Below are 24,495 nucleotides of genomic sequence, written 5' to 3'. Positions count from 1 at the left end.
AAGTCTAGCTCTGAACCTATTCTTGCTTGCTCGAATCTCACCATTAACCTAAGGCTTCAACCAAATTCATCTTTTTGTGACCAAACCAAGTAGTCCTAATACAAAATAACTCTGTCCTCCCTCTTAACCTAGTACAACATAACCTTAACATCATTCTAACCATGAAACCAAATAACCCCATCCGCCGTCTAACCCCAAAATAAAATAACCCATTTCCATTCATACTCTAATACAAACCCCACCACCTTCTCTCACAAAACCTAAAATGAAATAACCCCATCCTTCCTCCAACCATTAAACAAAATCACTCCATCCTCATTCAAACCCCTCACATGAAACAACTCCAATCTCATTCTTGTCCTAAAACAAATTAACCCCATCCCTCCCTCTATCTCAATAAGCAACACACCAAATTATTATTTTTAAACTTTTACTTTCATTTAACCCATTCCATGCAGTCATGACCATTCTACTTAGATGTGCATTCCTCAGTAGGCCGAGGCCATGTGTATCCAAATCATCAGGCTGATGGCTAATGTTGAAACTTACTTTTACTGAACCTTCCTTTGTATCCTAAGGCAAAGGCTTAAACTCACCGTCACTTTAACTCAATCCACCTTCATCATAAAACTGAGGCCTTTGACCGCCATACTATTTTACTTACTCTACCCTCGTCCTTTTGCCTTGCTCCGACCCTCTACATCATAAGTCTAGCTCTGAACCTATTCTTGCTCGCTCAAATCTCACCATTAACCTAAGGCTTCAACTAAATTCATCTGTTAGTGAACCAAACCAAATAGTCCTAATACAAAATAACTCTGTCCTCCCTCTTAACCTAGTACAACATAACCTTAACATCATTCTAACCATGAAACCAAATAACCCCATCCGCCGTCTAATCCCAAAATAAAATAACCCATTTTCATTCATACTCTAATACAAACCCCACGACCTTCTCTCTCCAACCCTAAAATGAAATAACACCATCCTTCCTCCAACCATTATACAAAATCACTCCCCATCCTCATTCGAACCTCTCACATGAAACAACTCCAATTTCATTCTTGTACTAAAACAAATTAACCCCATCCCTCCCTCTATCTCAATAAGCAACACACCAAATTATTATTTTTAAACTTTTACTTTCATTTAACCCATTCCATGCAGTCATGACCATTCTACTTAGATGTGCATTCCTCAGTAGGCCGAGGCCATGTGTATCCAAATCATCAGGCTGATGGCTAATGTTGAAACTTACTTTTACTGAACCTTCCTTTGTATCCTAAGGCAAAGGCTTAAACTCACCGTCCCTTTAACTCAATCCACCTTCATCATAAAACTGAGGCCTTTGACCGCCATACTATTTTACTTACTCTACCCTCGTCCTTTTGCCTTGCTCCGACCCTCTACATCATAAGTCTAGCTCTGAACCTATTCTTGCTCGCTCAAATCTCACCATTAACCTAAGGCTTCAACCAAATTCATCTGTTAGTGAACCAAACCAAATAGTCCTAATACAAAATAACTCTGTCCTCCCTCTTTACCTAGTACAACATAACCTTAACATCATTCTAACCATGAAACCAAATAACCCCATCCGCCGTCTAATCCCAAAATAAAATAACCCATTTTCATTCATACTCTAATACAAACCCCACGACCTTCTCTCTCCAACCCTAAAATGAAATAACACCATCCTTCCTCCAACCATTATACAAAATCACTCCCCATCCTCATTCGAACCTCTCACATGAAACAACTCCAATTTCATTCTTGTACTAAAACAAATTAACCCCATCCCTCCCTCTATCTCAATAAGCAACACACCAAATTATTATTTTTAAACTTTTACTTTCATTTAACCCATTCCATGCAGTCATGACCATTCTACTTAGATCTGCATTCCTCAGTAGGCCGAGGCCATGTGTATCCAAATCATCAGGCTGATGGCCAATGTTGAAATTCACTTTTTCTGAACCTTCCTAAGGCAAAGGCCTAAGCTCACAGTCACTTTAACACAATCCACCTCCATCATAAACCTGAGGCCTCGTTTACAAAGCTGCTGTTACTCACTCTTCCTAGATCACATCTGCACTAAACACACTTTCACCGCCATACTTTTTTACTTACGCTACCTAAATTTACTTACTCTACCCTCGTCTTTTTGCCTTGCTCCGACCCTCTACATCAAAAGTCTAGCTCTGAACCTATTCTTGCTTGCTCGAATCTCACCATTAACCTAAGGCTTCAACCAAATTCATCTTTTTGTGACCAAACCAAGTAGTCCTAATACAAAATAACTCTGTCCTCCCTCTTAACCTAGTACAACATAACCTTAACATCATTCTAACCATGAAACCAAATAACCCCATCCGCCGTCTAACCCCAAAATAAAATAACCCATTTCCATTCATACTCTAATACAAACCCCACCACCTTCTCTCACAAAACCTAAAATGAAATAACCCCATCCTTCCTCCAACCATTAAACAAAATCACTCCATCCTCATTCAAACCCCTCACATGAAACAACTCCAATCTCATTCTTGTCCTAAAACAAATTAACCCCATCCCTCCCTCTATCTCAATAAGCAACACACCAAATTATTATTTTTAAACTTTTACTTTCATTTAACCCATTCCATGCAGTCATGACCATTCTACTTAGATGTGCATTCCTCAGTAGGCCGAGGCCATGTGTATCCAAATCATCAGGCTGATGGCTAATGTTGAAACTTACTTTTACTGAACCTTCCTTTGTATCCTAAGGCAAAGGCTTAAACTCACCGTCACTTTAACTCAATCCACCTTCATCATAAAACTGAGGCCTTTGACCGCCATACTATTTTACTTACTCTACCCTCGTCCTTTTGCCTTGCTCCGACCCTCTACATCATAAGTCTAGCTCTGAACCTATTCTTGCTCGCTCAAATCTCACCATTAACCTAAGGCTTCAACTAAATTCATCTGTTAGTGAACCAAACCAAATAGTCCTAATACAAAATAACTCTGTCCTCCCTCTTAACCTAGTACAACATAACCTTAACATCATTCTAACCATGAAACCAAATAACCCCATCCGCCGTCTAATCCCAAAATAAAATAATCCATTTTCATTCATACTCTAATACAAACCCCACGACCTTCTCTCTCCAACCCTAAAATGAAATAACACCATCCTTCCTCCAACCATTATACAAAATCACTCCCCATCCTCATTCGAACCTCTCACATGAAACAACTCCAATTTCATTCTTGTACTAAAACAAATTAACCCCATCCCTCCCTCTATCTCAATAAGCAACACACCAAATTATTATTTTTAAACTTTTACTTTCATTTAACCCATTCCATGCAGTCATGACCATTCTACTTAGATGTGCATTCCTCAGTAGGCCGAGGCCATGTGTATCCAAATCATCAGGCTGATGGCTAATGTTGAAACTTACTTTTACTGAACCTTCCTTTGTATCCTAAGGCAAAGGCTTAAACTCACCGTCCCTTTAACTCAATCCACCTTCATCATAAAACTGAGGCCTTTGACCGCCATACTATTTTACTTACTCTACCCTCGTCCTTTTGCCTTGCTCCGACCCTCTACATCATAAGTCTAGCTCTGAACCTATTCTTGCTCGCTCAAATCTCACCATTAACCTAAGGCTTCAACCAAATTCATCTGTTAGTGAACCAAACCAAATAGTCCTAATACAAAATAACTCTGTCCTCCCTCTTTACCTAGTACAACATAACCTTAACATCATTCTAACCATGAAACCAAATAACCCCATCCGCCGTCTAATCCCAAAATAAAATAACCCATTTTCATTCATACTCTAATACAAACCCCACGACCTTCTCTCTCCAACCCTAAAATGAAATAACACCATCCTTCCTCCAACCATTATACAAAATCACTCCCCATCCTCATTCGAACCTCTCACATGAAACAACTCCAATTTCATTCTTGTACTAAAACAAATTAACCCCATCCCTCCCTCTATCTCAATAAGCAACACACCAAATTATTATTTTTAAACTTTTACTTTCATTTAACCCATTCCATGCAGTCATGACCATTCTACTTAGATCTGCATTCCTCAGTAGGCCGAGGCCATGTGTATCCAAATCATCAGGCTGATGGCCAATGTTGAAATTCACTTTTTCTGAACCTTCCTAAGGCAAAGGCCTAAGCTCACAGTCACTTTAACACAATCCACCTCCATCATAAACCTGAGGCCTCGTTTACAAAGCTGCTGTTACTCACTCTTCCTAGATCACATCTGCACTAAACACACTTTCACCGCCATACTTTTTTACTTACGCTACCTAAATTTACTTACTCTACCCTCGTCTTTTTGCCTTGCTCCGACCCTCTACATCAAAAGTCTAGCTCTGAACCTATTCTTGCTTGCTCGAATCTCACCATTAACCTAAGGCTTCAACCAAATTCATCTTTTTGTGACCAAACCAAGTAGTCCTAATACAAAATAACTCTGTCCTCCCTCTTAACCTAGTACAACATAACCTTAACATCATTCTAACCATGAAACCAAATAACCCCATCCGCCGTCTAACCCCAAAATAAAATAACCCATTTCCATTCATACTCTAATACAAACCCCACCACCTTCTCTCACAAAACCTAAAATGAAATAACCCCATCCTTCCTCCAACCATTAAACAAAATCACTCCATCCTCATTCAAACCCCTCACATGAAACAACTCCAATCTCATTCTTGTCCTAAAACAAATTAACCCCATCCCTCCCTCTATCTCAATAAGCAACACACCAAATTATTATTTTTAAACTTTTACTTTCATTTAACCCATTCCATGCAGTCATGACCATTCTACTTAGATGTGCATTCCTCAGTAGGCCGAGGCCATGTGTATCCAAATCATCAGGCTGATGGCTAATGTTGAAACTTACTTTTACTGAACCTTCCTTTGTATCCTAAGGCAAAGGCTTAAACTCACCGTCACTTTAACTCAATCCACCTTCATCATAAAACTGAGGCCTTTGACCGCCATACTATTTTACTTACTCTACCCTCGTCCTTTTGCCTTGCTCCGACCCTCTACATCATAAGTCTAGCTCTGAACCTATTCTTGCTCGCTCAAATCTCACCATTAACCTAAGGCTTCAACTAAATTCATCTGTTAGTGAACCAAACCAAATAGTCCTAATACAAAATAACTCTGTCCTCCCTCTTAACCTAGTACAACATAACCTTAACATCATTCTAACCATGAAACCAAATAACCCCATCCGCCGTCTAATCCCAAAATAAAATAACCCATTTTCATTCATACTCTAATACAAACCCCACGACCTTCTCTCTCCAACCCTAAAATGAAATAACACCATCCTTCCTCCAACCATTATACAAAATCACTCCCCATCCTCATTCGAACCTCTCACATGAAACAACTCCAATTTCATTCTTGTACTAAAACAAATTAACCCCATCCCTCCCTCTATCTCAATAAGCAACACACCAAATTATTATTTTTAAACTTTTACTTTCATTTAACCCATTCCATGCAGTCATGACCATTCTACTTAGATGTGCATTCCTCAGTAGGCCGAGGCCATGTGTATCCAAATCATCAGGCTGATGGCTAATGTTGAAACTTACTTTTACTGAACCTTCCTTTGTATCCTAAGGCAAAGGCTTAAACTCACCGTCCCTTTAACTCAATCCACCTTCATCATAAAACTGAGGCCTTTGACCGCCATACTATTTTACTTACTCTACCCTCGTCCTTTTGCCTTGCTCCGACCCTCTACATCATAAGTCTAGCTCTGAACCTATTCTTGCTCGCTCAAATCTCACCATTAACCTAAGGCTTCAACCAAATTCATCTGTTAGTGAACCAAACCAAATAGTCCTAATACAAAATAACTCTGTCCTCCCTCTTTACCTAGTACAACATAACCTTAACATCATTCTAACCATGAAACCAAATAACCCCATCCGCCGTCTAATCCCAAAATAAAATAACCCATTTTCATTCATACTCTAATACAAACCCCACGACCTTCTCTCTCCAACCCTAAAATGAAATAACACCATCCTTCCTCCAACCATTATACAAAATCACTCCCCATCCTCATTCGAACCTCTCACATGAAACAACTCCAATTTCATTCTTGTACTAAAACAAATTAACCCCATCCCTCCCTCTATCTCAATAAGCAACACACCAAATTATTATTTTTAAACTTTTACTTTCATTTAACCCATTCCATGCAGTCATGACCATTCTACTTAGATCTGCATTCCTCAGTAGGCCGAGGCCATGTGTATCCAAATCATCAGGCTGATGGCCAATGTTGAAATTCACTTTTTCTGAACCTTCCTAAGGCAAAGGCCTAAGCTCACAGTCACTTTAACACAATCCACCTCCATCATAAACCTGAGGCCTCGTTTACAAAGCTGCTGTTACTCACTCTTCCTAGATCACATCTGCACTAAACACACTTTCACCGCCATACTTTTTTACTTACGCTACCTAAATTTACTTACTCTACCCTCGTCTTTTTGCCTTGCTCCGACCCTCTACATCAAAAGTCTAGCTCTGAACCTATTCTTGCTTGCTCGAATCTCACCATTAACCTAAGGCTTCAACCAAATTCATCTTTTTGTGACCAAACCAAGTAGTCCTAATACAAAATAACTCTGTCCTCCCTCTTAACCTAGTACAACATAACCTTAACATCATTCTAACCATGAAACCAAATAACCCCATCCGCCGTCTAACCCCAAAATAAAATAACCCATTTCCATTCATACTCTAATACAAACCCCACCACCTTCTCTCACAAAACCTAAAATGAAATAACCCCATCCTTCCTCCAACCATTAAACAAAATCACTCCATCCTCATTCAAACCCCTCACATGAAACAACTCCAATCTCATTCTTGTCCTAAAACAAATTAACCCCATCCCTCCCTCTATCTCAATAAGCAACACACCAAATTATTATTTTTAAACTTTTACTTTCATTTAACCCATTCCATGCAGTCATGACCATTCTACTTAGATGTGCATTCCTCAGTAGGCCGAGGCCATGTGTATCCAAATCATCAGGCTGATGGCTAATGTTGAAACTTACTTTTACTGAACCTTCCTTTGTATCCTAAGGCAAAGGCTTAAACTCACCGTCACTTTAACTCAATCCACCTTCATCATAAAACTGAGGCCTTTGACCGCCATACTATTTTACTTACTCTACCCTCGTCCTTTTGCCTTGCTCCGACCCTCTACATCATAAGTCTAGCTCTGAACCTATTCTTGCTCGCTCAAATCTCACCATTAACCTAAGGCTTCAACTAAATTCATCTGTTAGTGAACCAAACCAAATAGTCCTAATACAAAATAACTCTGTCCTCCCTCTTAACCTAGTACAACATAACCTTAACATCATTCTAACCATGAAACCAAATAACCCCATCCGCCGTCTAATCCCAAAATAAAATAATCCATTTTCATTCATACTCTAATACAAACCCCACGACCTTCTCTCTCCAACCCTAAAATGAAATAACACCATCCTTCCTCCAACCATTATACAAAATCACTCCCCATCCTCATTCGAACCTCTCACATGAAACAACTCCAATTTCATTCTTGTACTAAAACAAATTAACCCCATCCCTCCCTCTATCTCAATAAGCAACACACCAAATTATTATTTTTAAACTTTTACTTTCATTTAACCCATTCCATGCAGTCATGACCATTCTACTTAGATGTGCATTCCTCAGTAGGCCGAGGCCATGTGTATCCAAATCATCAGGCTGATGGCTAATGTTGAAACTTACTTTTACTGAACCTTCCTTTGTATCCTAAGGCAAAGGCTTAAACTCACCGTCCCTTTAACTCAATCCACCTTCATCATAAAACTGAGGCCTTTGACCGCCATACTATTTTACTTACTCTACCCTCGTCCTTTTGCCTTGCTCCGACCCTCTACATCATAAGTCTAGCTCTGAACCTATTCTTGCTCGCTCAAATCTCACCATTAACCTAAGGCTTCAACCAAATTCATCTGTTAGTGAACCAAACCAAATAGTCCTAATACAAAATAACTCTGTCCTCCCTCTTTACCTAGTACAACATAACCTTAACATCATTCTAACCATGAAACCAAATAACCCCATCCGCCGTCTAATCCCAAAATAAAATAACCCATTTTCATTCATACTCTAATACAAACCCCACGACCTTCTCTCTCCAACCCTAAAATGAAATAACACCATCCTTCCTCCAACCATTATACAAAATCACTCCCCATCCTCATTCGAACCTCTCACATGAAACAACTCCAATTTCATTCTTGTACTAAAACAAATTAACCCCATCCCTCCCTCTATCTCAATAAGCAACACACCAAATTATTATTTTTAAACTTTTACTTTCATTTAACCCATTCCATGCAGTCATGACCATTCTACTTAGATCTGCATTCCTCAGTAGGCCGAGGCCATGTGTATCCAAATCATCAGGCTGATGGCCAATGTTGAAATTCACTTTTTCTGAACCTTCCTAAGGCAAAGGCCTAAGCTCACAGTCACTTTAACACAATCCACCTCCATCATAAACCTGAGGCCTCGTTTACAAAGCTGCTGTTACTCACTCTTCCTAGATCACATCTGCACTAAACACACTTTCACCGCCATACTTTTTTACTTACGCTACCTAAATTTACTTACTCTACCCTCGTCTTTTTGCCTTGCTCCGACCCTCTACATCAAAAGTCTAGCTCTGAACCTATTCTTGCTTGCTCGAATCTCACCATTAACCTAAGGCTTCAACCAAATTCATCTTTTTGTGACCAAACCAAGTAGTCCTAATACAAAATAACTCTGTCCTCCCTCTTAACCTAGTACAACATAACCTTAACATCATTCTAACCATGAAACCAAATAACCCCATCCGCCGTCTAACCCCAAAATAAAATAACCCATTTCCATTCATACTCTAATACAAACCCCACCACCTTCTCTCACAAAACCTAAAATGAAATAACCCCATCCTTCCTCCAACCATTAAACAAAATCACTCCATCCTCATTCAAACCCCTCACATGAAACAACTCCAATCTCATTCTTGTCCTAAAACAAATTAACCCCATCCCTCCCTCTATCTCAATAAGCAACACACCAAATTATTATTTTTAAACTTTTACTTTCATTTAACCCATTCCATGCAGTCATGACCATTCTACTTAGATGTGCATTCCTCAGTAGGCCGAGGCCATGTGTATCCAAATCATCAGGCTGATGGCTAATGTTGAAACTTACTTTTACTGAACCTTCCTTTGTATCCTAAGGCAAAGGCTTAAACTCACCGTCACTTTAACTCAATCCACCTTCATCATAAAACTGAGGCCTTTGACCGCCATACTATTTTACTTACTCTACCCTCGTCCTTTTGCCTTGCTCCGACCCTCTACATCATAAGTCTAGCTCTGAACCTATTCTTGCTCGCTCAAATCTCACCATTAACCTAAGGCTTCAACTAAATTCATCTGTTAGTGAACCAAACCAAATAGTCCTAATACAAAATAACTCTGTCCTCCCTCTTAACCTAGTACAACATAACCTTAACATCATTCTAACCATGAAACCAAATAACCCCATCCGCCGTCTAATCCCAAAATAAAATAACCCATTTTCATTCATACTCTAATACAAACCCCACGACCTTCTCTCTCCAACCCTAAAATGAAATAACACCATCCTTCCTCCAACCATTATACAAAATCACTCCCCATCCTCATTCGAACCTCTCACATGAAACAACTCCAATTTCATTCTTGTACTAAAACAAATTAACCCCATCCCTCCCTCTATCTCAATAAGCAACACACCAAATTATTATTTTTAAACTTTTACTTTCATTTAACCCATTCCATGCAGTCATGACCATTCTACTTAGATGTGCATTCCTCAGTAGGCCGAGGCCATGTGTATCCAAATCATCAGGCTGATGGCTAATGTTGAAACTTACTTTTACTGAACCTTCCTTTGTATCCTAAGGCAAAGGCTTAAACTCACCGTCCCTTTAACTCAATCCACCTTCATCATAAAACTGAGGCCTTTGACCGCCATACTATTTTACTTACTCTACCCTCGTCCTTTTGCCTTGCTCCGACCCTCTACATCATAAGTCTAGCTCTGAACCTATTCTTGCTCGCTCAAATCTCACCATTAACCTAAGGCTTCAACCAAATTCATCTGTTAGTGAACCAAACCAAATAGTCCTAATACAAAATAACTCTGTCCTCCCTCTTTACCTAGTACAACATAACCTTAACATCATTCTAACCATGAAACCAAATAACCCCATCCGCCGTCTAATCCCAAAATAAAATAACCCATTTTCATTCATACTCTAATACAAACCCCACGACCTTCTCTCTCCAACCCTAAAATGAAATAACACCATCCTTCCTCCAACCATTATACAAAATCACTCCCCATCCTCATTCGAACCTCTCACATGAAACAACTCCAATTTCATTCTTGTACTAAAACAAATTAACCCCATCCCTCCCTCTATCTCAATAAGCAACACACCAAATTATTATTTTTAAACTTTTACTTTCATTTAACCCATTCCATGCAGTCATGACCATTCTACTTAGATGTGCATTCCTCAGTAGGCCGAGGCCATGTGTATCCAAATCATCAGGCTGATGGCTAATGTTGAAACTTACTTTTACTGAACCTTCCTTTGTATCCTAAGGCAAAGGCTTAAACTCACCGTCACTTTAACTCAATCCACCTTCATCATAAAACTGAGGCCTTTGACCGCCATACTATTTTACTTACTCTACCCTCGTCCTTTTGCCTTGCTCCGACCCTCTACATCAAAAGTCTAGCTCTGAACCTATTCTTGCTCGCTCAAATCTCACCATTAACCTAAGGCTTCAACTAAATTCATCTGTTAGTGAACCAAACCAAATAGTCCTAATACAAAATAACTCTGTCCTCCCTCTTAACCTAGTACAACATAACCTTAACATCATTCTAACCATGAAACCAAATAACCCCATCCGCCGTCTAATCCCAAAATAAAATAACCCATTTTCATTCATACTCTAATACAAACCCCACGACCTTCTCTCTCCAACCCTAAAATGAAATAACACCATCCTTCCTCCAACCATTATACAAAATCACTCCCCATCCTCATTCGAACCTCTCACATGAAACAACTCCAATTTCATTCTTGTACTAAAACAAATTAACCCCATCCCTCCCTCTATCTCAATAAGCAACACACCAAATTATTATTTTTAAACTTTTACTTTCATTTAACCCATTCCATGCAGTCATGACCATTCTACTTAGATGTGCATTCCTCAGTAGGCCGAGGCCATGTGTATCCAAATCATCAGGCTGATGGCTAATGTTGAAACTTACTTTTACTGAACCTTCCTTTGTATCCTAAGGCAAAGGCTTAAACTCACCGTCCCTTTAACTCAATCCACCTTCATCATAAAACTGAGGCCTTTGACCGCCATACTATTTTACTTACTCTACCCTCGTCCTTTTGCCTTGCTCCGACCCTCTACATCATAAGTCTAGCTCTGAACCTATTCTTGCTCGCTCAAATCTCACCATTAACCTAAGGCTTCAACCAAATTCATCTGTTAGTGAACCAAACCAAATAGTCCTAATACAAAATAACTCTGTCCTCCCTCTTTACCTAGTACAACATAACCTTAACATCATTCTAACCATGAAACCAAATAACCCCATCCGCCGTCTAATCCCAAAATAAAATAACCCATTTTCATTCATACTCTAATACAAACCCCACGACCTTCTCTCTCCAACCCTAAAATGAAATAACACCATCCTTCCTCCAACCATTATACAAAATCACTCCCCATCCTCATTCGAACCTCTCACATGAAACAACTCCAATTTCATTCTTGTACTAAAACAAATTAACCCCATCCCTCCCTCTATCTCAATAAGCAACACACCAAATTATTATTTTTAAACTTTTACTTTCATTTAACCCATTCCATGCAGTCATGACCATTCTACTTAGATCTGCATTCCTCAGTAGGCCGAGGCCATGTGTATCCAAATCATCAGGCTGATGGCCAATGTTGAAATTCACTTTTTCTGAACCTTCCTAAGGCAAAGGCCTAAGCTCACAGTCACTTTAACACAATCCACCTCCATCATAAACCTGAGGCCTCGTTTACAAAGCTGCTGTTACTCACTCTTCCTAGATCACATCTGCACTAAACACACTTTCACCGCCATACTTTTTTACTTACGCTACCTAAATTTACTTACTCTACCCTCGTCTTTTTGCCTTGCTCCGACCCTCTACATCAAAAGTCTAGCTCTGAACCTATTCTTGCTTGCTCGAATCTCACCATTAACCTAAGGCTTCAGCCAAATTCATCTTTTTGTGACCAAACCAAGTAGTCCTAATACAAAATAACTCTGTCCTCCCTCTTAACCTAGTACAACATAACCTTAACATCATTCTAACCATGAAACCAAATAACCCCATCCGCCGTCTAACCCCAAAATAAAATAACCCATTTCCATTCATACTCTAATACAAACCCCACCACCTTCTCTCACAAAACCTAAAATGAAATAACCCCATCCTTCCTCCAACCATTAAACAAAATCACTCCATCCTCATTCAAACCCCTCACATGAAACAACTCCAATCTCATTCTTGTCCTAAAACAAATTAACCCCATCCCTCCCTCTATCTCAATAAGCAACACACCAAATTATTATTTTTAAACTTTTACTTTCATTTAACCCATTCCATGCAGTCATGACCATTCTACTTAGATGTGCATTCCTCAGTAGGCCGAGGCCATGTGTATCCAAATCATCAGGCTGATGGCTAATGTTGAAACTTACTTTTACTGAACCTTCCTTTGTATCCTAAGGCAAAGGCTTAAACTCACCGTCACTTTAACTCAATCCACCTTCATCATAAAACTGAGGCCTTTGACCGCCATACTATTTTACTTACTCTACCCTCGTCCTTTTGCCTTGCTCCGACCCTCTACATCATAAGTCTAGCTCTGAACCTATTCTTGCTCGCTCAAATCTCACCATTAACCTAAGGCTTCAACTAAATTCATCTGTTAGTGAACCAAACCAAATAGTCCTAATACAAAATAACTCTGTCCTCCCTCTTAACCTAGTACAACATAACCTTAACATCATTCTAACCATGAAACCAAATAACCCCATCCGCCGTCTAATCCCAAAATAAAATAACCCATTTTCATTCATACTCTAATACAAACCCCACGACCTTCTCTCTCCAACCCTAAAATGAAATAACACCATCCTTCCTCCAACCATTATACAAAATCACTCCCCATCCTCATTCGAACCTCTCACATGAAACAACTCCAATTTCATTCTTGTACTAAAACAAATTAACCCCATCCCTCCCTCTATCTCAATAAGCAACACACCAAATTATTATTTTTAAACTTTTACTTTCATTTAACCCATTCCATGCAGTCATGACCATTCTACTTAGATGTGCATTCCTCAGTAGGCCGAGGCCATGTGTATCCAAATCATCAGGCTGATGGCTAATGTTGAAACTTACTTTTACTGAACCTTCCTTTGTATCCTAAGGCAAAGGCTTAAACTCACCGTCCCTTTAACTCAATCCACCTTCATCATAAAACTGAGGCCTTTGACCGCCATACTATTTTACTTACTCTACCCTCGTCCTTTTGCCTTGCTCCGACCCTCTACATCATAAGTCTAGCTCTGAACCTATTCTTGCTCGCTCAAATCTCACCATTAACCTAAGGCTTCAACCAAATTCATCTGTTAGTGAACCAAACCAAATAGTCCTAATACAAAATAACTCTGTCCTCCCTCTTTACCTAGTACAACATAACCTTAACATCATTCTAACCATGAAACCAAATAACCCCATCCGCCGTCTAATCCCAAAATAAAATAACCCATTTTCATTCATACTCTAATACAAACCCCACGACCTTCTCTCTCCAACCCTAAAATGAAATAACACCATCCTTCCTCCAACCATTATACAAAATCACTCCCCATCCTCATTCGAACCTCTCACATGAAACAACTCCAATTTCATTCTTGTACTAAAACAAATTAACCCCATCCCTCCCTCTATCTCAATAAGCAACACACCAAATTATTATTTTTAAACTTTTACTTTCATTTAACCCATTCCATGCAGTCATGACCATTCTACTTAGATGTGCATTCCTCAGTAGGCCGAGGCCATGTGTATCCAAATCATCAGGCTGATGGCTAATGTTGAAACTTACTTTTACTGAACCTTCCTTTGTATCCTAAGGCAAAGGCTTAAACTCACCGTCACTTTAACTCAATCCACCTTCATCATAAAACTGAGGCCTTTGACCGCCATACTATTTTACTTACTCTACCCTCGTCCTTTTGCCTTGCTCCGACCCTCTACATCATAAGTCTAGCTCTGAACCTATTCTTGCTCGCTCAAATCTCACCATTAACCTAAGGCTTCAACTAAATTCATCTGTTAGTGAACCAAACCAAATAGTCCTAATACAAAATAACTCTGTCCTCCCTCTTAACCTAGTACAACATAACCTTAACATCATTCTAACCATGAAACCAAATAACCCCATCCGCCGTCTAATCCCAAAATAAAATAACCCATTTTCATTCATACTCTAATACAAACCCCACGACCTTCTCTCTCCAACCCTAAAATGAAATAACACCATCCTTCCTCCAACCATTATACAAAATCACTCCCCATCCTCATTCGAACCTCTCACATGAAACAACTCCAATTTCATTCTTGTACTAAAACAAATTAACCCCATCCCTCCCTCTATCTCAATAAGCAACACACCAAATTATTATTTTTAAACTTTTACTTTCATTTAACCCATTCCATGCAGTCATGACCATTCTACTTAGATGTGCATTCCTCAGTAGGCCGAGGCCATGTGTATCCAAATCATCAGGCTGATGGCTAATGTTGAAACTTACTTTTACTGAACCTTCCTTTGTATCCTAAGGCAAAGGCTTAAACTCACCGTCCCTTTAACTCAATCCACCTTCATCATAAAACTGAGGCCTTTGACCGCCATACTATTTTACTTACTCTACCCTCGTCCTTTTGCCTTGCTCCGACCCTCTACATCATAAGTCTAGCTCTGAACCTATTCTTGCTCGCTCAAATCTCACCATTAACCTAAGGCTTCAACCAAATTCATCTGTTAGTGAACCAAACCAAATAGTCCTAATACAAAATAACTCTGTCCTCCCTCTTTACCTAGTACAACATAACCTTAACATCATTCTAACCATGAAACCAAATAACCCCATCCGCCGTCTAATCCCAAAATAAAATAACCCATTTTCATTCATACTCTAATACAAACCCCACGACCTTCTCTCTCCAACCCTAAAATGAAATAACACCATCCTTCCTCCAACCATTATACAAAATCACTCCCCATCCTCATTCGAACCTCTCACATGAAACAACTCCAATTTCATTCTTGTACTAAAACAAATTAACCCCATCCCTCCCTCTATCTCAATAAGCAACACACCAAATTATTATTTTTAAACTTTTACTTTCATTTAACCCATTCCATGCAGTCATGACCATTCTACTTAGATCTGCATTCCTCAGTAGGCCGAGGCCATGTGTATCCAAATCATCAGGCTGATGGCCAATGTTGAAATTCACTTTTTCTGAACCTTCCTAAGGCAAAGGCCTAAGCTCACAGTCACTTTAACACAATCCACCTCCATCATAAACCTGAGGCCTCGTTTACAAAGCTGCTGTTACTCACTCTTCCTAGATCACATCTGCACTAAACACACTTTCACCGCCATACTTTTTTACTTACGCTACCTAAATTTACTTACTCTACCCTCGTCTTTTTGCCTTGCTCCGACCCTCTACATCAAAAGTCTAGCTCTGAACCTATTCTTGCTTGCTCGAATCTCACCATTAACCTAAGGCTTCAACCAAATTCATCTTTTTGTGACCAAACCAAGTAGTCCTAATACAAAATAACTCTGTCCTCCCTCTTAACCTAGTACAACATAACCTTAACATCATTCTAACCATGAAACCAAATAACCCCATCCGCCGTCTAACCCCAAAATAAAATAACCCATTTCCATTCATACTCTAATACAAACCCCACCACCTTCTCTCACAAAACCTAAAATGAAATAACCCCATCCTTCCTCCAACCATTAAACAAAATCACTCCATCCTCATTCAAACCCCTCACATGAAACAACTCCAATCTCATTCTTGTACTAAAACAAATTAACCCCATCCCTCCCTCTATCTCAATAAGCAACACACCAAATTATTATTTTTAAACTTTTACTTTCATTTAACCCATTCCATGCAGTCATGACCATTCTACTTAGATGTGCATTCCTCAGTAGGCCGAGGCCATGTGTATCCAAATCATCAGGCTGATGGCTAATGTTGAAACTTACTTTTACTGAACCTTCCTTTGTATCCTAAGGCAAAGGCTTAAACTCACCGTCCCTTTAACTCAATCCACCTTCATCATAAAACTGAGGCCTTTGACCGCCATACTATTTTACTTACTCTACCCTCGTCCTTTTGCCTTGCTCCGACCCTCTACATCATAAGTCTAGCTCTGAACCTATTCTTGCTCGCTCAAATCTCACCATTAACCTAAGGCTTCAACCAAATTCATCTGTTAGTGAACCAAACCAAATAGTCCTAATACAAAATAACTCTGTCCTCCCTCTTAACCTAGTACAACATAACCTTAACATCATTCTAACCATGAAACCAAATAACCCCATCCGCCGTCTAATCCCAAAATAAAATAACCCATTTTCATTCATACTCTAATACAAACCCCACGACCTTCTCTCTCCAACCCTAAAATGAAATAACACCATCCTTCCTCCAACCATTATACAAAATCACTCCCCATCCTCATTCGAACCTCTCACATGAAACAACTCCAATTTCATTCTTGTACTAAAACAAATTAACCCCATCCCTCCCTCTATCTCAATAAGCAACACACCAAATTATTATTTTTAAACTTTTACTTTCATTTAACCCATTCCATGCAGTCATGACCATTCTACTTAGATCTGCATTCCTCAGTAGGCCGAGGCCATGTGTATCCAAATCATCAGGCTGATGGCCAATGTTGAAATTCACTTTTTCTGAACCTTCCTAAGGCAAAGGCCTAAGCTCACAGTCACTTTAACACAATCCACCTCCATCATAAACCTGAGGCCTCGTTTACAAAGCTGCTGTTACTCACTCTTCCTAGATCACATCTGCACTAAACACACTTTCACCGCCATACTTTTTTACTTACGCTACCTAAATTTACTTACTCTACCCTCGTCTTTTTGCCTTGCTCCGACCCTCTACATCAAAAGTCTAGCTCTGAACCTATTCTTGCTCGCTCGAATCTCACCATTAACCTAAGGCTTCAACCAAATTCATCTTTTTGTGACCAAACCAAGTAGTCCTAATACAAAATAACTCTGTCCTCCCTCTTAACCTAGTACAACATAACCTTAACATCATTCTAACCATGAAACCAAATAACCCCATCCGCCGTCTAACCCCAAAATAAAATAACCCATTTCCATTCATACTCTAATACAAACCCCACCACCTTCTCTCACAAAACCTAAAATGAAATAACACCATCCTTCCTCCAACCATTAAACAAAATCACTCCATCCTCATTCAAACCCCTCACATGAAACAACTCAAATCTCATTCTTGTACTAAAACAAATTAACCCCATCCCTCCCTCTATCTCAATAAGCAACACACCAAATTATTATTTTTAAACTTTTACTTTCATTTAACCCATTCCATGCAGTCATGACCATTCTACTTAGATGTGCATTCCTCAGTAGGCCGAGGCCATGTGTATCCAAATCATCAGGCTGATGGCTAATGTTGAAACTTACTTTTACTGAACCTTCCTTTGTATCCTAAGGCAAAGGCTTAAACTCACCGTCACTTTAACTCAATCCACCTTCATCATAAAACTGAGGCCTTTGACCGCCATACTATTTTACTTACTCTACCCTCGTCCTTTTGCCTCGCTCCGACCCTCTACATCAAAAGTCTAGCTCTGAACCTATTCTTGCTCACTCAAATCTCACCATAAACCTAAGGCTTTGAATAACTTCACCCTTCTGTGACCCAACAAAAAAAGCTTGTGGAGATACTTATTTCCTCTCTTTCCTAACCGTATGCCTGGTTATATATACTAGACAGCTTTCATTACAAAGATCAAGTGTATAGTTCTAGGCTTCAAGTCAACCCTAGTATGGTTTCCTGCCTCACTATTCCCCACCTGTAAGGCTGATCTCCTCTGGACTGGTCTTTCACAGGTGATGTGCAGCTTCATTTATCCCACTTAGCATTACAACCCCACGCCATACAGTTAGTATGGCACAGTATTTTAGTTTGCTGCTCTTCCCCTGAATCTTAGTATACTATACCAATTAAATGCAGACAAACAACTAAGTAAGTTGATTTACATACATACATACACTGAAGGGCATTCCTTTTACAATAATGGCTGCAGAAGCACTCATGGGGGAAAAAAAAAAAAAAATAATATTAATAATAATAATTAGTATTATAGCTTACCATCGGCGACTTTGTTCTTGAATAAAACTGCTCTTTCGAAGAAACCGTGGGTGGCTCTTAAAAGAGCCGTTGGGTTTGGATTACGCCGCTATCACCATTTACTTGGAGCTCGTGTACTTGGTGACGGCCTTTGTGCCCTCGGACACGGCGTGCTTGGCCAACTCACCGGGAAGGAGCAGACGCACAGCGGTCTGGATCTCCCTAGAGGTGATAGTAGAACGTTTGTTGTAATGAGCCAAACGGGAAGACTCACCGGCGATGCGCTCGAAGATGTCGTTCACGAACGAGTTCATGATGCCCATCGCTTTGGAGGAGATACCGGTATCAGGGTGGACCTGCTTCAGCACCTTGTACACGTAGATAGCATAGCTCTCCTTCCTGGACTTTCTGCGCTTCTTGCCTCCTTTCCCGGCCGTCTTGGTCACGGCTTTCTTGGATCCCTTCTTGGGCGCGGACTTAGCTGGCTCAGGCATACTGTTCCTCGTCGAGTAAGACTGAAGAATGAGGAGGAGGCGATAAGCTCCCACATTATTTAGACTCTGGCATTCTAATACAAGAAGGTACCGCCTTTAGAATGCCGTCGTACGACCATTGGACAACAATTGTCCGCTCGCTTCTTCCCAACCCCCCACACTCCCTTTCCCCCTCCCCTCCCCTCCCCTCCCCTCCCCTCCCATCCCCTCCCATCCCCTCCCTTTTCTCCTCCTCCCTTCCCCCTCCCCTGAGCAGCATTCTCTTTGTTCGCCTACCCGCGCATTTGTACCCACCGTGCAGGCGGCACATTATTTTTCGCCAAAGCGGTGTTGACGGCGATGTTCTGTATAATTCTGATTTAATCAACGCAAACGGGGTAAATGGAAAACAATATGTATTCTTATATAATAATCACATTATTATATAAGAATATAATGTCATATATATATATAAATATTATATATAAATTATGTTTTTTCCTCCTGAAAATGAGCTTCTTAACAAAGTAACCGGGAGATTCATAACCACCATCATTGACTTTATTGAAACAAACAAATATGATCAACTCTTTGTTCGCCTTCCCGCGCATTTTTAATCTACAGGGCTTAATCTGTTTTTCGCCACAGCGGCGTTGACGGCAACTATCAGGATTTATTAAGACGTATAGTTCTGATTTTACCAACGCATACGGGGGGGGGTGTAAAACAATACATATATACAAAGTAACATATATGTACTCTTCCCGTATATTACATTCTTAATACAGAGTATCCGGGAAACTGCCTTATTTGAAACAAACAAGCTAAGATTAGAAACAGGCTCTTTTGCTGGATTTGTGAGTGGCTCTTAAAAGAGCCGTTGGGTTTAGAGCTGTTCAGGCCGAGCGTTTAACCTCCGAATCCGTACAGAGTGCGTCCCTGGCGCTTCAGGGCGTACACCACATCCATAGCGGTGACGGTCTTTCTTTTGGCATGCTCAGTGTACGTGACTGCGTCCCTGATCACGTTTTCCAGGAACACTTTGAGCACACCGCGGGTCTCTTCGTAGATCAGACCGGAGATACGCTTGACGCCACCACGACGAGCCAGACGGCGAATAGCCGGCTTTGTGATACCCTGGATGTTATCGCGAAGCACTTTACGATGACGCTTGGCGCCTCCTTTTCCAAGGCCTTTGCCGCCCTTGCCTCTGCCGGACATCCTAGCTGCTTCTTTTCTCAGTCGACGAGAAGAGAATCTATGAAGCTGGAGCACCCGAGGCACGCCAATTATACCCCTCTATAGGACCTAAATGAAAGCAAGGGAACCGAGCGACGTCACAGTACATCAGCTCCGCCTCATACTCTGTACGTGTGCAGAACGCTTGTTTTGCTGTATAGCCACTGAGTGGGTAGCCATACAAAATACAGTCAACCAGAATTCCGTTCTCTCTGGATGTACTCATGTTCAAAATAACGCAGCACACTTTGGATCATGCATAACCTTCACTGTGAATACTTTAACTCAACATGATTTAGCTTTGAAACCTACAGCCTAGCTCCAGACCTGCTTGACCATATAATGACGAAGTAACCTAAACTGCAATTAAGAGCTAAAATCATTTCTGAAATAGATTGGTCTTATGGCGAAATCTTAAATAAATAAATAACTGAATAAATTCATACAATTCAGTGACCTAGGCATAAGATGAACTGTTTAGTGAGGCTGTGTATGAGCCTACTTTGAGTCACTGTAAGAAGTGGATAGGGGCCATGTGGCCTTTGTAAATAAACATTTATGCACTGTTTTCTAAAAATCAATTACTACAATAATAACGCCAAGTGTATATATATATATATATATATATATATATATATATATATATATATATATATATATATATATATATATATATATAATCTTTCCGTGTTTAAGGATTATCTTATCTTATCTTATCTTATCTTATCTTATCTTATCTTTTACCACAGGATGACACCCCATGCTCCATGCATGAAGTCTTCCTTCGTACACCTGGGGCGATCCTAAACCGCACTCCACTACTCCCTAGTGCACAGCGTTTTTTCGTGACACCGTGCACTCCATAGGGAGTAGTGAGCTGCTTGGGAATTGGACAGTGCAACTCCGGTTCTAATGTCATAGCTTTTTCTGAGCTTTTTTACTGTTTAACTATTGGCCAACGAGCGAAATTGCATTGTTTTTTTGTTTGTTCGTTTTTTCGGTTGACCGATGCCGTTTCGGCAACTAGCTAATAACGAAAATAATCTTTTGTAAACAAAACACTAGCTAGCAAGCTACACAGGCCGCCCAGCTCTGAAAACCAGAAGATACGCTGCTGGTAGCCGGGTTTAAGCACGACTGTTTCTCCCTCACTTGCTCCAAATAACAATATAGAGAACTACGCACGTGTCCGTAATATCGTTATTTTTGTGATTAATTTTTAGACACCTAGCCATCATGCTACTCTCCGAGGTGGCTTCTCGATTTCAACCACGGCAGTAAACGTATAAAATGTTGCTAGCTATATACACGGTTTCATAATAAAACTTGACTGACTCGAGCGAGTGTGTATTTATCTGACAGGTATTTACACTCGCTGGCGTAATGCTATTGTTTGTACCATCCGAGTTAGCTAGCATGCTAATCGCTATGTTAGCTCATGTGTGGACCTGAAAAAGCAAGTTAACTCAAATCACTCAACAGCCACAAATCACGGCTGTATTGCGTACTTTTATGCTACAACTCCGCATGTGGCACTGCACTGTGGTCAATAAATAATGACCCCTCATAATTAGGCTCATATTTGTGCTTTACTGTTTATGCTGGCCGAGTTAGCCACGCTGCTAATCGTTAAGCTGGCTCCAAGCTATGTACAACTCCACACATAGATCCAGCAACGGCAGTTCTACGTCGATTTGCTGTGACTGGGTGTACAACTTTAGGCTCTCCGCAAAATCGACTTATCGGATTTCAGTATCCACTTCATTTTTGGCAAGTTAGCAAACGTTATCGTGCCAACAGCGACACAACGGAGCTGACCAGGTCCAGTCTCCAGCTCACGCCTATTCCACAAAGCAACGCAAAGTGTAATGACTCACATGTCGTCATGTAAAGACGACGTTTCACATGTATGAACATTAAAAGTAGTTAACATAGGTCTTAACACGACAAATACCTCGGTCAGCCGTCCACTCCCCTCTGATGGCTGTCGCCATGTGCGCCTCGGTCTCGTATACAACAAAGTCACACTACATCACGCCATTCTAACGTGCGTAGCGATTATTTCACACACACACACGACAAGAGTACGTGTCCTCCCTCAATGCACCTGAATGCCTGAATAAATGACATAAATGGCTATTTAGTACTAGGGTTACGACCTTGCAAGCATAAAACAAGCACACACTGAGATCAGCCCACTACTGTACACCATGGCACACGGTTTACTTTTTACTGTGACTGGACGTGCAGTTATCGGATTTCATCATTAGATGAAGAGAGGGAGGGTGGTAGGTAGGAAGGTAGGTAGGTAGATAGATATGTATACATAGAGAGATAGACAGAGATAGAGAGAGAGAGACAGGCTCCATGACAACATATTGAACAAGTAAATCCACATACAAAGGGTTTGCAACGTTTAGAAAATACAACGCCAACAACCCAGTACAACAATAAATCAAATTCAAGAATTAAAGAGCCGGATCACATGAATGGTTGAATCAATAAAACACTGTACGTCATCTATACTTTTCGAAAACGTTCTAAAACAACACGTGATTAGTCCTAATACATGGCACGTGTGTCAATAGGCTGAACTTGTAGTTAGGCATCATGGGAATTGTAGTCCTTGATCTTGACACTACAGGATAAAGACACATTGTGTCATTGACACATTGACATAGACACACTTAAAGGAAGCATAGTGTTTTATAGATTCAACCAGTAATTTGTTCTTTTTTTCTTTGTCAACACATATTGCTCAAACACAAACCAGTACAGGGTTTGTATTTTCTGTCAGATTGAATAAGTATGCATCAAGCTCTCTCTCTCTCTCTCTCTCTCTCTCTCTCTCTCTCTCACACACACACACACACACACACACACACACACACACCCACACACACACCCACACACACACACCCACACACACACACACACACACACACACACACACACAACCACCACCACTGACATATTTCTGCACATAAAATAAAACAAGGCCAACTTAAACTAAACCCACACCATTTGGATTCCTCAGGTTTTCACTATACATCTTCTAATAAATCTTCTTCTAAAGTCATATTGGTTAGCAGTTAGTGGAAGAGAAAGGAAGGAAATAAATTGTGGTGAGCAAAGTAAGTGTAAAGCTCATGATGAAGTCAGGATGAGTGGTAGCAGTTCGGCTGGACCTACCTCTTAGGCTTCTGATGGAGTTTCAGGGCTAGGCCCTAAGACTATGTAGTTGCAGAACGTGAATGGAGTAGTGATGCCATCTGGTGGTCAGAATATGTATCTGCCAGGCCAGGTTCCATATATTTTCAGACGTATTCCCTCACAACATTCAACATGACATGACTTTAAACATTTGAACCTTGACATCACTAAGCTACAGTTTTGGATCAATAAATCCAGGTGAAGATACTGAGATACCCAGTTACACTATACATGAGTTACATGAGGACAAAGTCAATACTGTGGTTTAAAAACACAAACATGACTTTTGGAGTCCTTTGTCTAGTTAGAACCCACACTGCAAGATAGATAGATAGACAGATAAATAGAATACATGTGAAAATGCATTTGAAACTAACTGCAGATGAAGGACAGTGCAGTTATGAAAAATAAGAAATGAAGTGGACAGATGACGATACATAAAAATTTAATAATAACACTGTATTATTAAGTAATAATAATAAAGTGTTAGTAGTGTCCAGGAGTGCAAATGTATAGGATGTACAGTAAAGTGTTAACACTGACATTGGCCATTAGAGAAGATCTTCACCAATGAGAAGTGAATGTAGGAATAATACTAACATGTCTCATACCCACACAATTAAATCTGTGCAAAAATAATTTTATTTGGCAAGGTTTTATCAGCTTATATTGAGGTTAACATAATAATCATAAATCAATAAAGAACACCGCTCATCTGCTATCAAGACCTGACTAAGGAGCTAGAGGCCAGTGGAGCAAAGCTACAATTACGAAAAGCATACGCACCATCGGTGCAAAAAAATCTTTAGTTAGGCATCATGGGAATTGTAGTCGTTAATCTAATACACTACAAGTTAAAGATATAGTGTCCACAGAGACATTTAAAG

General features: G+C 40.1%; 2 protein-coding genes across 2 annotated transcripts; both read right to left on the bottom strand.

Moving 5' to 3' along the window:
* Nucleotides 1-18,802: 18,802 nt before the first annotated feature.
* Nucleotides 18,803-19,177, bottom strand: LOC140546731 (histone H2B). Its single transcript, XM_072670118.1, has one exon. It carries the CDS (start codon nt 19,175-19,177, stop codon nt 18,803-18,805), a length of 375 nt encoding a protein of 124 aa, XP_072526219.1.
* An 888-nt stretch (nt 19,178-20,065) lies between these two features.
* On the bottom strand, nt 20,066-20,377 carry LOC140546995 (histone H4). The gene has a single exon (XM_072670481.1). The coding sequence runs from the start codon at nt 20,375-20,377 to the stop codon at nt 20,066-20,068; it is 312 nt and encodes a 103-aa protein (XP_072526582.1).
* Between the last annotated feature and the right edge of the window lie 4,118 nt (nt 20,378-24,495).

Source organism: Salminus brasiliensis, chromosome 24 (assembly GCF_030463535.1).
Source record: "Salminus brasiliensis chromosome 24, fSalBra1.hap2, whole genome shotgun sequence".
NCBI lineage: Eukaryota > Metazoa > Chordata > Actinopteri > Characiformes > Bryconidae > Salminus > Salminus brasiliensis.
The sequence above is the reverse complement of the archived record's forward strand: the minus strand, read 5'-3'. Positions and strand labels throughout refer to the sequence as shown.

What these genes read in the sequence shown, in the direction of transcription:
- LOC140546731 (XM_072670118.1), bottom strand. Translation starts at nt 19,177, where the DNA reads ATGCCTGAGCCAGCTAAGTCCGCGCCCAAGAAGGGATCCAAGAAAGCC.
- LOC140546995 (XM_072670481.1), bottom strand. Translation starts at nt 20,377, where the DNA reads ATGTCCGGCAGAGGCAAGGGCGGCAAAGGCCTTGGAAAAGGAGGCGCC.